We start from the raw sequence: 18,842 nt of genomic DNA, 5'->3' as shown, positions 1-18,842 counted from the left end.
AGAAACCTGAGGGTTCAGACCTGTGGCGATCATCTGATCTCTAATCAAGAAAGCCCTCCTTTGCTTTATCTGCACGGTTTTCTCCTCCGAGTTCACGTGATATTGCAGATGTACCTAAAGCTTTCTGGATTATTGGAAACGTTTATCGTCAACCTTTGGTAATATTAAAGGGTGATGATTGTAAAATGGAATCTGATCCTTTCCGGATTAAAGGACTTGTGCTGCATAATGCTATTTTTGATCAGGACAGGAACTTATTGACCTTCTAATTTATGGAGAGTGCTTTTTCAAGTTTTTTTTTAATTAAGAAAATAAATAAAAAAATAAAATAAAAAAGAAGACCTTCACTGTGTTGGTAGCTGCAGTTTGATCCTCACCGATGGTCCAGCCTAACCTTTAAAGGCACGTTCTAATACAGTCCATTACACGGGTTAGTTCCACCAATGAACTATCCCACCAGGGAGGGTAGCGGCTCCGTACCCATTGCCAGTTTGCCACATGACTGAGTACGATGCCTCCCGCCTCAGTCCCTCATGTACAGCTTTATCACCCCGGCTTTGTGCAGCTTCTGCCACAGAATCATCTCCTCGAGGAAATTGTGGTTGGCGTAGAAGACGACCGAGTTGTAGGTAAGGTCAAAGTAGTGGTCTGAATATTTCTCATAGTTTGGCGTCATGAATCCATAAGCGCTAACCTGGCAGGGAAAATAAGAGGCATGGGTTAATCTAAAGATTACATTTTTGATTACTTTTAGGACCCTATTAGTACCAATACAAATAAAACGGCGTAATGATCGGACATGATGGCTTGGTGGAATTTTGCCAATGTTTGTGCGCTTTTCATTTTTTCCTCTCATTCTTCTAGAACCCATAACTTTTTTTGTTTTTTTTACAGCCACAAAGTGGTACAAGGGGCAAGTGGTAGTTTTTAATGACAGTCACTTTACAGAAAAAAGTGTGGAAAAAACAGAATAGAATTCCATCATCGATTTTTGTGTTTTGGTTTTTTTTTATGGCGGTCTGTGTTCTGGTCACATGATTCTTCAGGTCAGTACAATTTACGGCAAACAACATTTTCTTTTGTGCAACTATTTTCTTACTTTTCCATCAACACAGTGTGTGAAGGGTTGTCTTTTGGTGGCGATCTGACATTTTTACTGATACATTTTTGAGGAATATACGTGTCACGTTATCCCAATCCGTACTGGGTGACTTGTGACGGGCTCAGGGAAATTGTTGTTTTGCCTTCTGTGTGTATTATTAAGGCCTAAAACACACTTCCGCAAAAAAAACGTCCGTGTGACACGGTCCATTTTTCGGGTCCATGTTCCGTTTTTTTGGGGCGTTTCTCCGGTATGTATGGCATCCGTGTGATGGCGTATGCGAGCTGTGTGTGCGTGTGGAATGTCCGTATTGACATACAATACGTACGTGTGCAGTCCGTGTGCCGTCCGTTTTTAAAGGCCCGCATTCTTACATAATTAACGATTTTAATCATTCATCATGAGATCCTGGTGTTGTTTGCTTTCAATTGACCTGATAAGTGTTTCAAATTTTGTGATGAAAAATGGTCACGGACGATACGTGCTGAACACGGACATTCTCCATGTGCGGTCCGTGCAGGCACGGACCCATAGACTAAAGCGGGTCCGTGCCTGCGTGCTGCCGGCAAAAAACGGACATGTCGTCCGTGTAGAAAAGCGCACACACGTACTTACGACACGGACACACGTTCCGTGTGATTTTAGGTGCGTGTGCCATCTACCATTGATTAACATGGGTCTCCGTGTGTACGTGTCTCCGGTACGTGCAAATACGTACCGCACACGTACAAAAAAATGGATGTGTGTTGCGGGTCTAAGTGTGTTTTTTCCTTTAGGCACTCGTGGGGTTAACGCTTATGCAGTTCATGTGTTTCCGCTGATGTCAACTTCCAGCCTGTATATAAACCCTCTTCCTTCAGCAGGGGGTGCCACTTAATTTTTCCTCATTCTTTAGCATGGCCTGGAAGTGGATGGACGCGTTCGTTTGCTGCTGCTGTTTCTTCCCTTGCGTTGGGTTGTATGGGAGTTATCCTAGGTGAAGTTACTTACCTTATTCCCTGTTAGTTCCAGTTAACCTCTGTATTCTTCCCCATAGTTGTTTCAGTGTTTTTTGGTGTCTGTATGTGTTTTGCCCCTATTATTGGTATATTGTTGGTGGGGTGTTTGTTGGGAGTCTACGTCCTCATCTGTTCCCGTGGTGGGTGAGGTGGGAACATAGTCATTAGGGCCATGAAAGCAGACAGGGCTACGTTGGAGGCTCGACCCTAACTACCGTGGGGATGAGGGACAGTGTCGCGGACGGTGCCACTCCACGGCAGAGGGGCTGCTCGGGGCGCTCGGATCCGGGATTGTGTCTGGGGCTCGAGTGGTGACCGGACCCGGGGCTCGTGCAACCACCCGTCCTCGCAACAGTGAAAGGGGGTATTTACAGGGGAGATAGTTTTTGTCTGTGACGCCACCCGTGGGTTGCGGTGATGAGATGGTGGCACTGGCGCTGCCTCTGGTGCCAGTGCCTGGGCCGATGGTGTGGGGCAGCAAGATGGTATCCCCTCCACGGGTAGGGGAGGTGTAGTCCCGGGGCCCAGGTGTAGGTGGGGAGCAGTGCTGGGGCACCGTCGGCAGGTTGGACCGGATGACACTGGTGTACTCACGATTAGGAATAATCCACACAGAGTCTATACTGTAATCCAAGGCCGGATGCTGGTTGCCGTTGGAGAGGTGAGCTGGTCCCGCACACGGGTTAGCAAGGTAGGCACCCTTCCTCCTGCACTTGTGTCTTGCTTTGTGTTGATTTAACCCGCTTGGAACGGGAGAAATCCGCTCCCCTGTGGTTTTGTGTACAGAGGGAGCCATGCCCGCAAAATCTGACCCTTGGGATTTTAGTGGGTTCTGGCGGACATCCTATCCCCCGCGTTGGGCTGCTGTTTTGCTCTCCGGGCTTCTCTCTGGAAACAAGGCCTGGAACCTTGTCCCGCTGGTCAATTAACAAGGGGCTTGAAGCTTGCCTCATCCTAGAGTCCAGGTAACCCGCCTGTGCACGACCTCCGGACCATATTCCCACTGTCGCTACCGGGAGGGCTACAACCCTGCCCCGGTCCACTTCGGGTCTCCCACGACCGGATCTCCGTCGCCTGTGGCCCGACCCTGCCGTCTGCCACTTAGTTGGTTCTCCCGTGGTCCAAGGGCTCCGACCCCTGACCACTCAGCTCCACTCACTGTCAGACTGCACCGACAGGCTCCCACTCTCTACTCCTCAACTCCATTGACTGACTGACTGATTGAAAACTCAAAAACCACTCTAACTTGTTCCCGCCCCTAGGTGGGCGTTCCCATCTGCCTGGTCCCGCCCACTGGTATGTCCTGGTTGTCATGGAGGGGGCAACTAGGCTTTGTGGCTGGTGTTCCTGTGTGTGGGATGTGATGTTAAATCCCAAGGAGGAGGCGATTCCTGTACCCTTGGTGGGGGTACAGTCATCTATGACTACCTGTTTTTTCCAGGGTGTCACAACAGCACAGGGTCCCCAGAGGTAGGGTCAGCCTAGAAGCCCTGCACCATCCGTACTGCCTCGTGACAATAAGATATCAGTCTTGGTATCTTTCAATGTCATTTACAAGCACAAGGTGGCGATGTGGTTACAACGGTTTACTATGTAATTCTCGTGTAGCTACGACTTCAGGAATACATGGTGTAGCCCTATTGTTCCTTAGCATAAGGTAACAATTTGAGCAACAGTGCACTGAATTTCACATCCCCAATAAACCTTTCTTCAGAGTCCTACAGCTTCAGCACACGTATGCAGCTCAAATAAAAACTAGAAACCTCAGTATGGATCCAAATCCCTTGACACAGTTGAGGGGGGGGGGTTGGTTTTGAGAGGACTTATCTCCTCCATATATAGAAAATTACTTAATGCGTTCCATGATAAATTCCCCTTACTACCAAGACAAGGTGGGAGGAGGACGTGGGATGAGAACGTGGGACCACATTTGGATGATCAGTGGGATTCTATATTAAATTCAGTGCCCAATCTATCCCTATTAGAGGACCAGAGATTGTCTCAGGTGTTCCTAATGTGGCGCCCCTGACCTGGTCAGGCGCCACTGAGTACTGCACCCATGCTGGGACAGTACTTCCAGGTAGTTCTAAAGGCTGAAAAGAGGTGTGTACGCACAAACACATAGCAACCAGGCCTCCCACACCATGAGAAGGGACCCTTGGGTAATCTCTATAGGAGACTAGCATTCAATTCTTTTCATGGGACGAAGCGGAGGGGCTGGGAGCTACAGTGCAGAGGCTGTCATGAAGTAGGAGCAGAGCCAGTCTGAGAGTGGAGCGTAGTGGTAGCTAAGACGAAAAACACGCGCTTACACGAGTCAGACCCTGCACGTGTGTGGTGACAGATAGCAGGGGAGAACGGTTACCGGCGAGTCGGCCAGAAAGACTCAGAGAGAGCAGTCGAGTACGGGGACTGCTGGTGATCAGGCACGTGCCTGGCACAGGTCCCTAGAGTGGACATCCATTTATTGATCTCCTAAACCTGCCAGTGGGGGGAACTTCAAGTCCCACACCAACCATACAGAGTCCGAGCCTCAGCAGCAACAAAGGGGCCTATAAGGGGATTGAGCCTGAAGCTATCTCACTTGGTCCACGCTGCCGGCAAATGGGCAAGAGAGGGAGAAAAGGCAGTTGCGACTCCCTGGATAGACCCCACGGCACTACAAGTCAGGGGTTATCCGAACCAAGAAGTGATAGGAAGGTGAGTTAATGGTTACCCTCAGTCCAGCCTGAAAGAACGCCTGGTTCCACCTGGTTTATTGAAGCATCGCCCGGGTTACCTCACCAAAAACACCTGAAGCGTGAGTAAAAGCAGTTAAAGACATTTTGGACTCTGCCTGAGTTATTCTGGAACCTGTTGTTCCACAAACCTGAGCCCCTGGGGCCTGCCTCACTCACGGGAGGCCACAACATCCAGCTGCTGACCCCGTCAGCCCAAGAAGCTCGTTAAACCAGCAGCGGTGGTCATCCAAAACCCTGACCACAAACCGTGAGTGGCGTCACGTTACACACAAAACTACATACCTGTTGCCTTAAACCAGTGAAGACCCGGTGGCGTCCCGGAAGGTGGATTGGGGTCCCTGGGACGACTGCTGGGCTTCACACTAATACACAGGAAATATAAAACGCCGGCGTTCCTACACAAAATTGCGGTAAGCAGTGACTTGTGCTGCCCCCGTTAAGATTTAACTGATGCCCACCCTATGCATGTGTTTGGGGAATGTACTAGACTTGAACAATACGGGAACAATGTTTTGGATATTTTAACAGAGGTGTATGGAGTAAGACTGATCCAAAGGTCTGTGTGCTGGGTATTATATCGGATACTCCTGAAGAGGACCCGCTTGTGATCGGTATGGCTAGAGTTACAGTACAGACCAAAAGTTTGGACACACCTTCTCATTCAAAGAGTTTTCTTTACTTTCACGACTCTGAAAATTGTAGATTCACATTGAAGGCATCAAAACTATGAATTAACACATGTGGAATGAAATACTTAACAAAAAAGAGTGAAACAACTGAAAATAAGTCTTATATTCTAGGTTCTTCAAAGTAGCCGCCTTCTGCTTTGATTACTACTTTGCACACTCTTGGCATTCTCTTGATGAGCTTCAAGAGGTAGTCACCGGAAATGGTTTTCACTTCACAGGTGTGCCCTGTCAGGTTTAATAAGTAGGATTTCTTGTCTTATAAATGGGATTGGGATCATTAGTTGTGTTGTGCAGAAGTCTGGTGGATACACAGCTGATAGTCCTACTGAATAGACTGTTAGCTTCTTTTTTCTTGCCATAATACAAATTCTAAGTAAAGAAAAACAAGTGGCCATCATTACTTTAAGAAATGAAGATCAGTCAGTCTGAAAAATTGGGAAAACTTTGAAAGTGTCCCCAAGTGCAGTGGGAAAAACAATCAAACGCTACAAAGAAACTGGCTCACATGAGGACCGCCCCAGAAAAGGAAGACCAAGAGTCACCTCTGCTGCGGAGGATACGTTTATCCAAGTCACCAGCCTCAGAAATCGTAGGTTAACAGCAGCTCAGATTAGAGACCAGGACAATGCCACACAGAGTTCTAGCAGCAGACACATCTCTAGAACAACTGTTAAGAGGAGACTTTGTGCAGCAGGCCTTCATGGTAAAATAGCTGAAACCACTGCTAATGTCGCGGGCGGAGGGGACGCGCTCGCCACGCTCAGGTACGGGGCTTCTGCTGCTGCTGCTCGGTGGCTCGAGCGGTGGGCCGGACCCGGGGACTCAAGCAGCGCTCCTCACCCGTGAGTGAGAAGGGATGGTTTGTTTGGGGGGAGAGCTCGTGACGCCACCCACGGGACGTGGTGATGATGGCACCACCGCTGCTGGTGACGGGGATCCCGGGAGAGATGGTAGGGAGCAGCTAGGATGTTGGCCCCTCTGTGCGTAGGGGTTGGTGATCCCGGGGCCTGGTGGTGTAACGGGGAGGCTGGATGGCTGGGGTGCAGGGTTGCAGGGGCAGCGCGGCGCGGTGCTGGATGGCACTGGTGTACTCACTCAGGCAGTCAATGACAGAGTCTCTGGTAAACCAAACGGCTGGATGGACGGATCCCGCAGCCGGCTGCAGTGTTTTTGTGCTCTCCCCGGACGGCTGATGGTGGCTGTCTTTCACTGCACCTGTAAGAATGTTCTGACTCCTGTGGTTGGTATTGTGAGTCCTTTCCTGCAGCTTCTTGTACGCTCCTCCTGTGCTCCGGTTTCCAGCTGGCTCCCCGGTTCGGTACCGGACGGGCCACCACCCTGTCCCGGCTACCTACGGTTCCACCAAGACTGTCTTCCCAGCTCCTGCAGACGGCCACTACCGTCTGCCTGACTGGCTACATGAGGGCCCTAGGCTCCAACCTAGGCCCCAGTCTGCGTCTGCCTCTCTGCACACCTCCTCTCTCTTCCTCTGCCTGGACTTGTCTGAACTTGTTTTCTGCCTCAGGCCAGCTAGACTCCTCGGTGGGCGTGCCCATCTGCCTGACTCCGCCCACCTGGTGTGTCTGTCTGAACCCGAGGGAAGAAATCAGGTCTCGCTGGGGATGACTGCTGTGAACTGCTGGGGATGGGGGTGTGTGTGTGTTGTTACCTGTGACCCCTGGCTAGTCTAGGGCATCACACTAAAGACAGGCAACAAGCAGAAGGGACTTGTTTGGGTGGCTGAAGAACACAAGTAATGGACATTAGACCAGTGGAAATCTGTGTTTGGCCTGATGAGTCCAATTTGAGATCTTTGGATCCAACCACCGTGTCTTTGTGCGACGCAGAAAAGGTGAACAGATGGACTCTACATGCCTGGTTCCCACTGTGAAGCATAAAGGAGGAGGTATGGTGGTGTGGGGGTGCTTTGCTTGTGACACTGTTGGAGATTTATTCAAAATTGAAGGCATATTGAACCAGCAAGGCTACCACAGCATCTTGCAGCGGCATGCTATTCCATCCGGTTTGCGTTTAGTTGGACCATCATTTATTTTTCAACAGGGCAATAACCACAAACACACTTCCAGGCTGTGTAAGGGCTATTTGACAAAGAAGGAGAGTGATGGGGTGCTACGCCAGATGACCTGGCCTCCACAGTCACCAGACCTGAACCAAATCGAGATGGTTTGGGGTGAGCTGGACCGCAGAGTGAAGGCAAAAGGGCCAACAAGTGCTAAGCATCTCTGGGAACTCCTTCAAGACTGTTGGAAGACCATTTCTGGTGACTACTTCTTGAAACTCATCAAGAGAATGCCAAGAGTGTGCAAAGCAGTAATCAAAGCAAAACTTTGAAGAACCTAGAATATAAGACTTGTTTTCAGTTGTGTCACACTTTTTTGTTAAGTATTTCATTCCACATGTGTTAATTCATAGTTTTGATGCCTTCAATGTGAATCTACAATTTTCAGAGTCATAAAAATAAAGAAAATTCTTTGAATGAGAAGGTGTGTCCAAACTTTTGGTCTGTACTGTATGTACATGTATTAGAGAACCTGTTTCTCATGCTTCATTAATTACACCTATACTTCTAATGAGTGTCCTCTGGTTTAATTATTATATAGCCTCGTATTGAGTGACTGACTGATTTTCTTCCTATGCTCTCTAGATCTTTATATATGGGATGGACCCTTGCGAGGCCCACGGTAATGGAGGTTCTAATGTGATATGGGGGAGCGGAAGGTTATCCTTTTGTGTCAAGTATGAGGTGTTTGTCTTAATTTTGTAGGTATAAAATCTTTAATAAAAATAATCTCACTTAAAAAAAAAACAAAAAAAAACAACCCGCACTTTCTTGACCCGTAGTGTCTTCCTTCTTTCTCCATACTTCGTTAGTAAATACAACTACTAATTCCTCAAACATCTCACTCATTAATATTTGCCTTTACGGTTTTAACCACCCCTACAGTTAATTGGTTGACGGCCAACTAAGTGATATGGTTGCCACCTACACTTTCCAAAAATAATGACGGACTGAAAAGGTGATGTCCTTTCAAAGGCATGGATTTACAGATTTTTTTTTTTATTTTAAATAATATGCAGGGGCTACACTAGTGCGAGGGTTAATGCTAGCCCCCCTGCTGGAATCTGTACTTTCAGGATGGCGTAGGTATTGAACCTGTCAATGCCAACATCCTTTGGTGGTTTAATGTAGTGAAGCAGTTAATATTGATATCCTTGATGGCTTAGAGCAGATGAGTCAGTAACCCTGGTGGTCAAGGGTTAATACCAGCATCCCTGGTGGTTTAGGGCAGATGGGATTAATGCAAAAGTCCCTTGTGGTCTAAGGAAGTTGGATTTGTACCGCCCCGCGCTCGGCCGCAGCCGAGCTGCTCGGATCCGGGCTCGTGTGTCGGTGGCTCGAGCGCCTCCGGACCGGGGGTCACGTCGCTCTGTAAAGGGGGCTGGCGAGTCGAGTGGGGTTTTTTGATTATATTTAGAGTTCGTGACGCCACCCACGGGTTGTGGTGAATGTAGGCACCACCGCTGCCGGTTACTGGGCACCCCGGGGGAGATGTTGGGGGCAGCTTGAGATGTTAGCCCCTCCGTGGGCAGGAGATGGTGGCCCCGGGACCCAGTTGGTGTGGTGCAGTGTCGGTGCGCGGCCCGCGGGCCCAGTAGTACTCACTCGGACAAACACACGGGAGTCTCTGGTAAACCAAACGGTGGATAGTCGGTGCCCGCAACCGGTCGCTTCGGTCCCCAAACGGTTGGCGGTGTCCGTCTTCTCCTGCACCTTTTTGTAGATTTTGGACAACCGCGCTTCGTGTACGTCGGGAGAGCCTGTTGCCCACAGGCGCTGGCCCGGTGGATCTTTGGCCCTTGGCGGTGGCCGTTATCCGGAATCTGTGGGCTGTTGCCTTCTTTCGGGACTTTGGGTAGGAAAGGACCTAGAGTCCAGACCTCAATCAGTTAATTAACGGGGTCCGGTAGATTCGGGACCGCGTTTCAGGGTCTGAGTACCCCCACTGTGCTCCGGTTTCCAGCTGGTTCCCCGTTTCGGTACCAGCGGGCCACTACCCTGTCTCGTCTACCTACGGTTCCACCAGGACTGTCTTCCCGGCTCCTGCAGACGGCCACCACCGTCTGCCTCCTGGTCAAAGTGCCCGGGATCCTACCCAGGGCACAGACAGATTTGCTCCTCCACACTACTTCACTCTCAACTACTCCTCTCCACTGTCACAACTAATCTAAACTTCCTGCCTCTGGGCATGTGAACTCCTGGGGGGCATGGTCAACCACCAGGCTCCGCCCCCATAGTGTGGACATCAAACCCAGAGGGAGGTAACCAGGGTTTATTAGGTTGGCTGCTGACACCTTATTTAGGGATGGGTGTAGTGCATGGGGCTATCTGTGACTACCTGGCTAATCCAGGGCGTCACAGATATAACACTGACAATCCTGGTGGTCTAGGGAATGGTTATTATCGGGACCTATTGTGAATAGATATACAGTACACCGGCACCTATAGTACAATAAATAGGGTTAAGGCCAGCATCACTGATGGTCTAGGGAAGAAGGAGGTAATGCCAACATCCCTAGTGGTTTAGGGATGTTAGATTTAAGGCCAGCAATCCTAGTGGGTTAAGATACTGTAGATGGGATTAATGGGGTTAATGCCAGCATCCCGGGGTGGTCAATGGCACTGAAATATCCCTGGTGATCCTGGATAAATATTAATGTCAACATCCCTGGTAGTGTAGGACAGATGAGGTAATGTGAACATCCCAACTAGTCTATGGCAGTGAAGTATTCCTTGTGAAAATGTAATATCAGCATCAGCTGCTTGGTATCAATTAGAAAGCATGGAAGTCAGGGGGCTGGTGTCCACCATAGCCTGACAAATATGAATGGTCCAGCTCCACCAGGATGCCAGTCTGATTTTGTCAAATGACCTGAAGGTCATGAATGGCAGAAGATATTGTGGCGCCCCCGTGCCGGCAGCCGAGCTTTTCGGATCTGGATCCGCGGTGGCTTGAGGGGTCTCCGAACCCGTGGGTCTTGCAGCCACTCAAATGAAGGGGGGTATTTACGGGGGATTATATTAGGCTATGTGCGCACGTGTGCGTAATTCATGCAGTTACGCTGCGCTTTGTAGCGCAGCGTAACTGCATGCGTCCTGCGTCCCCTGCACAGTCTATGGAGATTGTGCAGGGGCCGTGCGCACGTGGAGTCTTGGAGCGCAGCGCTTCGGCTGCTGCCCGAAGCGCTGCGTTCAAGAAGTGACATGTCACTTCTTCCGTGCGCTTTGCCGGCAGCTCCTGCTCTTTCTATGGGAGGAGCTGCAGGCAGAGCGCATGGAATCGGCTTTTTTTTTTTTTTTCTACGGACATTTTCTGCAGCGATTTGGAGCGCACATGTGCTCTTCAGATCGCTGCAGAAAATTCTGCAGGGCTAGTACGCAACGTGCGCACATAGCCTTAGGCGGGCTTTGCACGCTGCGACATCGGTAACAATGTGTTACCGATGCTGCAGCGATAGTCCCGCCCCCGTCGCACGTGCAATATCTAGTGAAAGCTGCCGTAGCGATTATTATCGCTACGGCAGCTTTACACGCACATACCTGCCGTGCGATGTCCCTCTGGCCGGCGACCCGCCTCCTTCCTTAGGGGGTGGGTTGTGCGGCGTCACAACGACGTCACACGGCAGGCGGCCAATTGAAGTGGAGGGGCGGAGATGAGCAGGACGTAAACATCCCGCCCACCTCCGTCCTTCTCATTGCAGCCGGCGGCAGGTGAGGTGATGTTCCTCGCTCCAGCGGCTTCATACACAGCTATGTGTGCTGCCGCAGGAGCGAGGAACAACATCGCACCTGTCGCTGCACCGGCATTATGGAAATGTCGGAGGCTGCAGCGATGATACGATAACGACGCTTTTGCGCTCGTTCATCGTATCAAAAAGGTTTTACACGTTGCGATATCGACTGCGACGCCGGATGTGCGTCACTTTCGATTTGACCCCATCGACATCGCACGTGCAATGTCGCAACGTGCAAAGCCGCCCTTAGAGTTTGTGATGCCACTCGTGGTATGTGGTAATCTGGAGTATCAGTGGTATGTGGTAATCTGGAGTATCACCTCTGCAGTTAGGAGTTTCCGGGGATGATGGAATGGGGCGGCCAGGTGTTGTGACCCTCCACGAGTAGGGGGAATACCCCGGGACTCGGTGATGGGGAGAGGGGAGTGCCGTTGGATGCAAAGGGGGTCACTTGCGTACTCACTCAGTCCATTAAGCTGACACAGACAACTGGATAAACCAAAGTTCTGTATACCGCTGCCACTGAGGGGAGCTTAGTTCGGGTCCCGTCCCCAGTGGTGCTGCCTTGTGATCCGTGACCTGCCTCCTGGCACTAAGTTTACTTCTCTGTTGGTCCCGGTAGTATGGAACTTGCCGGGTCCCGCTCCCCACTATGGCTAAGTGTGGGAGCTTGCTTTCAGGTTTCACGCTTGGGATTTTCTGGACTGTTTGAGTGGAAAGTCCTATTCCCCTTGTTGCGCTAGTACCCCGATTTTGGAGCGGGTGGAGAGCGGATTTTGAAGGCTCCGTTCTCGTCGGGTAAATTGTCAGGTTGCCTGAAGCTACTCCCTGACCTAGGGTCCACATACTCCATCATGCCTTGGTCCCATCCCAGTGATGGTGCAAGGCCACCGGCTGTCCTCCTCGACAGATCCGTGCCCCTTGCCACGATCCCCTGCGACCGGGGGGTCCACCTCCTCTAGGCCCAGACCACCGTCTGCCACCTAGATAGCTTCCTAGGAGCTCTGCTCCTGACCTCCTCTCTCCTTCACTTCCAACACACAACTCTCTACTCCTGACACTCCTGACCTCCCCTATCCAACCCCCCATGTGGGCGACCCTATTCCACTTAGGCCGTCCACTGGTGTGTCTGGTGGGTGTGGTGCAGAGTGTACCTAGGATTTGATTAGCTGATGTAGGCAACACCATATAGTTGGGGACCCATAACCAAGAAGGAGGTGGATACTGCACGGGAGGGCAGATTGTGCAATACCCTGTGACGACCTGATAATCCAGGGGCGTCACAATATGAGCTATTGTTTTGACGTCCTAGAAGAATGTCTGAGATCCTTTGCAATGGGAAGCATATTGTGGTAGGCTACAGTTGTGGTGGACCGTGTAGGGCCTCATACTAGGGTGAGTCCTTGATGCAACGAATAAAGGAATCTCCTCCAGTACCAGATGTGCCTTTATATTATAGAAGCCCCTCACTACCCACCTCCACCAATCTGATAACTCCAATCAATTTAGTCATATAGAGCCTATGTAGGGTGGTGATAATAAATAGTAACCATGCTGTCTCACAATAGTGTTCTGTCTCACCTGGTCACAAGTGTGTATAGCGGCCAACAGCAGTGAGGCTCCGGTGGACGAGCGATAAATGTCACGACTGTCTGATTCTAAAATCGGGTCATAGAGAAACCTGCAAAAATATTGCAATAAAAATGAAGCAATGGATTGAAGGCCGATCAAACATCAGACAATGAAATGAATGCCACGTTCTAGGCACCAACTGACGTTATACTGTATATCACAAGTCAGCGTAGGGGTAACAAAACGTACAATTTGACAAATGCAACTAAACCCCCATACTAAAGACTATTTTAAAACTTAACTTTTAATTCATGATAGTTAATACAATTGCACTGTACTAAAATACAGTGTATTAAAATACACATAGTGCAGGACTGCTTATCCTAATTGCTTTGCAAAATATCCCTATATAGTCATAAATGCGACACCGGCCGTGTGTCAAGATTAGTTATTCTCAGTATACATCAGTTTCAGCGGTCCTTGTGACACGCCCGGGGCCGTGGGGCACTCATTACTGGGCTGCGATTCTGCTTCTGGGACTCTGCGGTGGCAAGGCCTGGTTCTGTGACCTCGGCGTTGTCAGTTAAAAGGGGAAATGAGAAAAGGGGAAATGATGGGGATGGTAGTTTGTCGTACTTGTGGTACTCGGCCAGAGATACCAGACGCTGCGGGATGGGACCTTTGAGGCAGATGTAGACGTAACTTGGTTAGTATAGCTCTCCACAGGTAGAGCTTGGCCCCAGGGCTGTTGGGAGTAGTAGTCTTTGTAATTGATTGAGGGACTTAACGTTGGGGTGCAGGACTGAGGACGCCGGTTATAACTGGACAACACATGGGCTGTAGTTTCCTTTTACTAGGCAGGTGTTGGTACAGGCCCGGGAGACTGGTCCATTAAGTAACAGAGGTCCGGTCAGCCTGGAAGCAATTGAATGGATCCACCTAGCCAGGTGGGTTCAGAGGCCTTCCTGCTTGCGCTATGATGTGTGGGTGCCTGCGGCTTGAAGCTATGCTGGCAGGCAGTGCGAGTCCTTTACTGGTGCCGTTCTCTTGTCACAGCTCCTGGCTCTATTATGCTGTTGTGCCCCGGGCACTCTGTGGGCCAGAAGAAATGCAGTCTTCTGCCCTTCGGATTATGCTGCGGGGACTACCCACGCAGCCTCTGACTCCAATGTCCGGTTCTATGCGCTCGACCCTGAGGGAGCTATGTCACAGCTCTCTGCTCAGGGACTGTCTTCTCTCCCCTCCTAACTTGTTTTATCAGTTTAGCTTCACTTTCCAGTGTCTGTGTGTTCCTAACTCTTCTTCCAGGCCAGAATGCATAGGGAAGCTCACCTCAAACTGGGTTCTCGAGTTCCCCCTTCTGGTCTGGAGTAGGAAGTGTTGAGTGATGGTCACCTAGCATTGGAGACCCCCCTCTTGCTTCCAGGCATTGCATCACCCCCCCTGTATGGAGGGCAATGTTACTAAGGCAACTGGACCACTGGGGTACCACACTTGCACTAGCCATCTAAAGAGAAAATCAAGCCTCATGGGGTGGACTCAGTAAGGTTTGCACTAGTAGAAGCAAGCTAGTCACGCAAAAGGGGTATTGTCCTTTCGCCCTGATCCACCATATCCCTGCCATGCCTGGACTTTTAATGTGAGTAATAAAGGAAGAATTTTAAAGGAATGTGAGTGCCTTTTCGACTTTTCACCTGTTTTTTATGGACCTCCTACACATAGAACAACTCAGCACGCACAGATGGCGGCAACCCTGGCACACATTACAAACACATTTTCTACAGCGGTGCTGCAGGTGCTGAACATCTATGGATAAAATCTAATCCAGCCAAAGATTTCATCCATTATAAGTTTATGCTTAATACAAACAACTTTGCCCTTCACCTCTCCAAACAAGCTTACTTCAACACTCATCATCTCACTATCCAACAATCCTATATTACTACTGTAAATTTTCATTCTCTCCTCGGTCTAAGAGGGCAGGCCCCAACCACCAACCTCTGCGCGGATTACCTGGCCAGTTTTGTCAAGAAAAATGTACCATATCCAACTGGAAATTTTCTCAGTCTCCTAATATCATGCATTATTTTCCCTTCTGCACTTTATCTACCTAATTTTCTCTTTTTGAACCAGTAACAGAAGAAGAAGTTACCAGGCTCCTTGCATCTTCTCGCCCTACTACCTGCACCAGTGACCCTATTCCCTCACATCTCCATCAATCCCTTTCCCCTGCTGTCACCACTCACCTAACAAATATTTAACCTCTTTCTCATCTAGTATCTTTCCCTCCTCCTTCAAACACTCCACCATTCACTCATTACTATAAAAAATACATCCTTCAGCCAAAACTGTGCTGCTAACTACAGACCTGTCTCTAATCTCCCCTTCATCTTTATACTCCTGGACTCTTGTGTGACGCCCTGGTAAAACCAGGTAGTCACAGTTAGTCCCCCGCTTACACCGTTTCTTCACTAGGAAACACACAGCCAACCAGAAACCCTAGTCACCCCCCCTTTAGGGAAAGATAGACACACCAGTGGGCGTGACCAGGCAGTTGGGACACGCCCACCCAGGGGTCCAGAAAGCCCGGGGTGGGAAAACCAGAGAGTGGAGTTCAGAGTTCAGTTTGGAGAGGCGTGTGGGCTGGAGCTAAGGGTAGCTCCAGCAAGGAAGTTCAAGTTGAACGGTACCAGGGTAGGAGCCCTGGTGCCACTGGCTAGGAGGCAGATGGTGGTCTCCGTCAGCAGGAGACGGGAAGACGGCTCGGCAGAACCGAGGTGGACCGGGACATCGTTGTAGCCCGCCGGTACCGACACGGGGAACCGACCCGGAAACCGTAGCACAAAGGGGGGTACTCGGACCCTGAAGCCAGGACGGAACCAAGCGGAACTGGTTAATTAACCGATTGAGGCCAGGACTAGAGGTCCTGTCCAACCCAAAGTCCCTCATAGAAGACAACAGCCCACCGATTGGGATAAGAGGTCACTGCCAGGGCCCATAGATCCCATGGGCCAGCATCTGCAGGCACGGCTCCTTAGGCCACATCCAGCCGGGAGTAGACTCCTGAGTTTCACACTAGGAAAATCCACCTTACACAAAGCAGTGCAAGAAAAGGATAGAGACCACCAGCCGGGTGGGGGACCCGAACGCAACCGGCCGCGGCACTGGCCATTATCACCTTGGTTTACCAGAGACTTGTGTGTTTTACTAACAGTGAGTACACCTGCACCCCCATGCGGTCGCCATCCCCTGCACTGAGCCACCGGGTCCCGGGGCCACCATCCCTGCCCACAGAGGGGTTAACAACTTGCTGCACTACATCTCCCCCGGGTGCCCCGTAACTGCAGCGGTGGTGTCCCACCTCACCACACACCGTGGGTGGCGTCACGAACTTACTACGGCCTAGCCCATACATCTACGTCCCCCCATTTATTCGGCGTGTCCGCAAGATCCCCGGGTCTGGAGACCCCCGAGCCACCACCCCTGAAGGCCCAGATACGAGCAGCGCCGGCTACTGGCACAGGGCGGCACACTTGGTTCACTCCCGTCTAATCCACTGTCTCTCAGATAACTCTCTTCTTGACCCTTTATCCGGGTTCTCCTCCTTACATCTACTGAAACTGCTCTTACTAAAGTCTCTAATGATCCATCAGCTAAATCTAATGGTCACTGCTCGCTACTGATTCTCCTGGATCTCTCTGCTGCATTCAGCATTGTAGATCACCAGCTTTTCTTCACCACGCTCTGCTATATTGGCCTCACGAATACCGCTCACTCCTGATTCTCCTCCTACATTTCTGACCTTTCTTTCACTGTATCTTTTGACCTCTTCCCTTCACTGTTGGGGTTCCTCAGGGCTCAGTCCTAGTCCCCTCATCTTCTTTCTCTCTATACACTGCCCCTATCGTACAAATCATCAGTAGATTCAGTTTTCAGTACCATCTGTATGCTGATGACACCCAATTATACACTTTTGCTCCGGACATCACCCCTGAATTACTACAAAATACCAGTGATTGTCTATCCGCTGTCTCCATCATCATGTCCTCCCTTTATCTAAAACTGAGTCTGTCAAAAACTGATCTTCTCACATTTCCTCCCTCTACTAACCTTCCTAAACCTAATATTGCCATATCCATACGTGGTTCTGAAGTGGCCACGGGTAAGACCGCGGCTGAGTTCCCATAATCTGCGCCAACAAAATCCCCACGCTCAGATTTTATGCAAGGGTACATTTCTTTACTGGTAAACATTTCAATGACACACGCAGCTGGCTTAACAGCACACATAATCAGAGTTTGCTATCTGGGTCTTTAACTTCGGACACACGGCACAGAATACAAAAAAACCCAGCAATGATAAACAAGAATTCTGTCCCTGACTTGCCCTATGGGTTACATTACCAGTCCAAAACACAAGGAGGGAGGGCTCCCACGTAGCAGGCCTGGACTCCGGGTAAACAGCGGCGACTCCAAGGAGCAGAGATGGGGAAATCTTCAGCCTTCTCACCAGAGGACTAGCATACAGTCTCTTGGTATGGAGGAAGGAGACGGTCCGGAGGTCCCTTGAATCCAGTATCACATCTGCAGCAGTTCTGGCAATCCCTCACACTTCAACGATGAGGGCAGTCCGAGGCAGATCTGCTCTGATACAGCTCCAGTGGCTCAGTGTCCTTTTTCCAGCACTTTTTTCCTCTACAACCAGTGTCTGTGGGAGGGGATCAGATTTTACAGTGTCCGCCCCTCGAGCAATTTCAGCACTTGTCCACAAGGTGGTAGCACCATCCTGTGTAATGTCAGTTTCCATGTCCCTTTCAGTCAAAAAACAGTCAGAGCTGCTCACCTCATTACATATCCCCCCACTGAAAGGTTGGCAGTCCCTGTCAACATTCACAGGTTCCAGGGCAGCGAGGACTGAGGCTGTGGCAGGGGGAGGCTGGGAGGCTGAGAAGCGGGCCATACATACTGGTCCCTATAAGACTGCCCAGGAGGAACCCCCGGCAGTGGTGCGGGTAGTACGCTGCAGAGGTTGATTTCCCTCCACTCTATCACCGGTTACACTCTCTACCTCCGTTAGTTCCCTAGAGGGAGAGCCAGTCTGCGCAGACGGGTAACCAGTCCCGAAGTCAACAAGGTCACTATGCTGAGTAATGTCAATGGTGTCAGTCATGTTAGCAGTGTCGTCCTCACCGGGTACTGTGGTCAGGGGGTCAGGCTGGGATCGGCAGGGGCGCAACATATTCTGGTGCAAGGTGCGAGAGTTGCCGCTATCTTTGCCCCGGACTCTGTACACATGACCATCAGGGTAGGGACGCTCAACTACCCGATAGACTTCAGCTTCCCACTTAGCTCGGAGTTTTCCTTGAGGCTTCTTAATATGATTCATTTATAATTGATGTATCTCTCTATTCAAAGTTTGATGATTGCTAATTCTTATATTTGGAGACTGACTGGAGTGTTTTGCTATTACACCAAGAGGGGTAGTTGTTTATGATGTATATTTATTTATTTGATTATATTAATTGAGATATATATACCCCATATTGGTGGCTGCGGGATTCTCCTGTGTACCTGTATGACTTCAGGCCATCATCCGGACATTGTATGAGAGATGTATATAAGATTATGACACAACTGTGGCGGGTACTCTTATAGACTAAGGATGTATTTATGTCCCTGGCCTTTTTTCTACATGTAAGCTACGTACCCTCATTTTTACTACTAGTCACGTGCAATATCCAGCAGGTTATGACTATTATTCACCGCTAATTTTTCTATATTATGTGTATCCACCCACTGCTCTATTGAAATTTATTTCAGATGTATAAAATATTATTATAATAAATACTTTTTTGATGGTAATTGGACGTTGTTCGCCTTTTCTTGTCTTCTTTAATATGAACCAGGACTAGCTGTCCTACTTCTAA

General features: G+C 49.8%; 1 protein-coding gene across 1 annotated transcript in view; it reads right to left on the bottom strand.

Annotated features, from left to right (window-relative positions):
* Positions 1–505: 505 nt before the first annotated feature.
* LOC142311893 (alpha-N-acetylgalactosaminide alpha-2,6-sialyltransferase 2-like) overlaps positions 506–18,842 on the bottom strand; it is a 98,184-nt gene continuing 79,847 nt past the window's right edge. Inside the window, exons 8-9 of the mRNA XM_075350717.1 lie at positions 12,926–13,025; positions 506–694 (exon numbers count right to left, since the gene is read on the bottom strand). Coding sequence (XP_075206832.1) covers positions 524–694; positions 12,926–13,025 — 271 coding nt within the window. The 3' untranslated portion in view covers positions 506–523. The remainder of the gene's footprint in view (positions 695–12,925; positions 13,026–18,842) is intronic.

Source organism: Anomaloglossus baeobatrachus, chromosome 5 (genome assembly GCF_048569485.1).
Source record: "Anomaloglossus baeobatrachus isolate aAnoBae1 chromosome 5, aAnoBae1.hap1, whole genome shotgun sequence".
Classification (NCBI taxonomy): domain Eukaryota; kingdom Metazoa; phylum Chordata; class Amphibia; order Anura; family Aromobatidae; genus Anomaloglossus; species Anomaloglossus baeobatrachus.
Note: the sequence above shows the minus strand (reverse complement) of the source record. Positions and strands in the feature narration are given on the sequence as shown.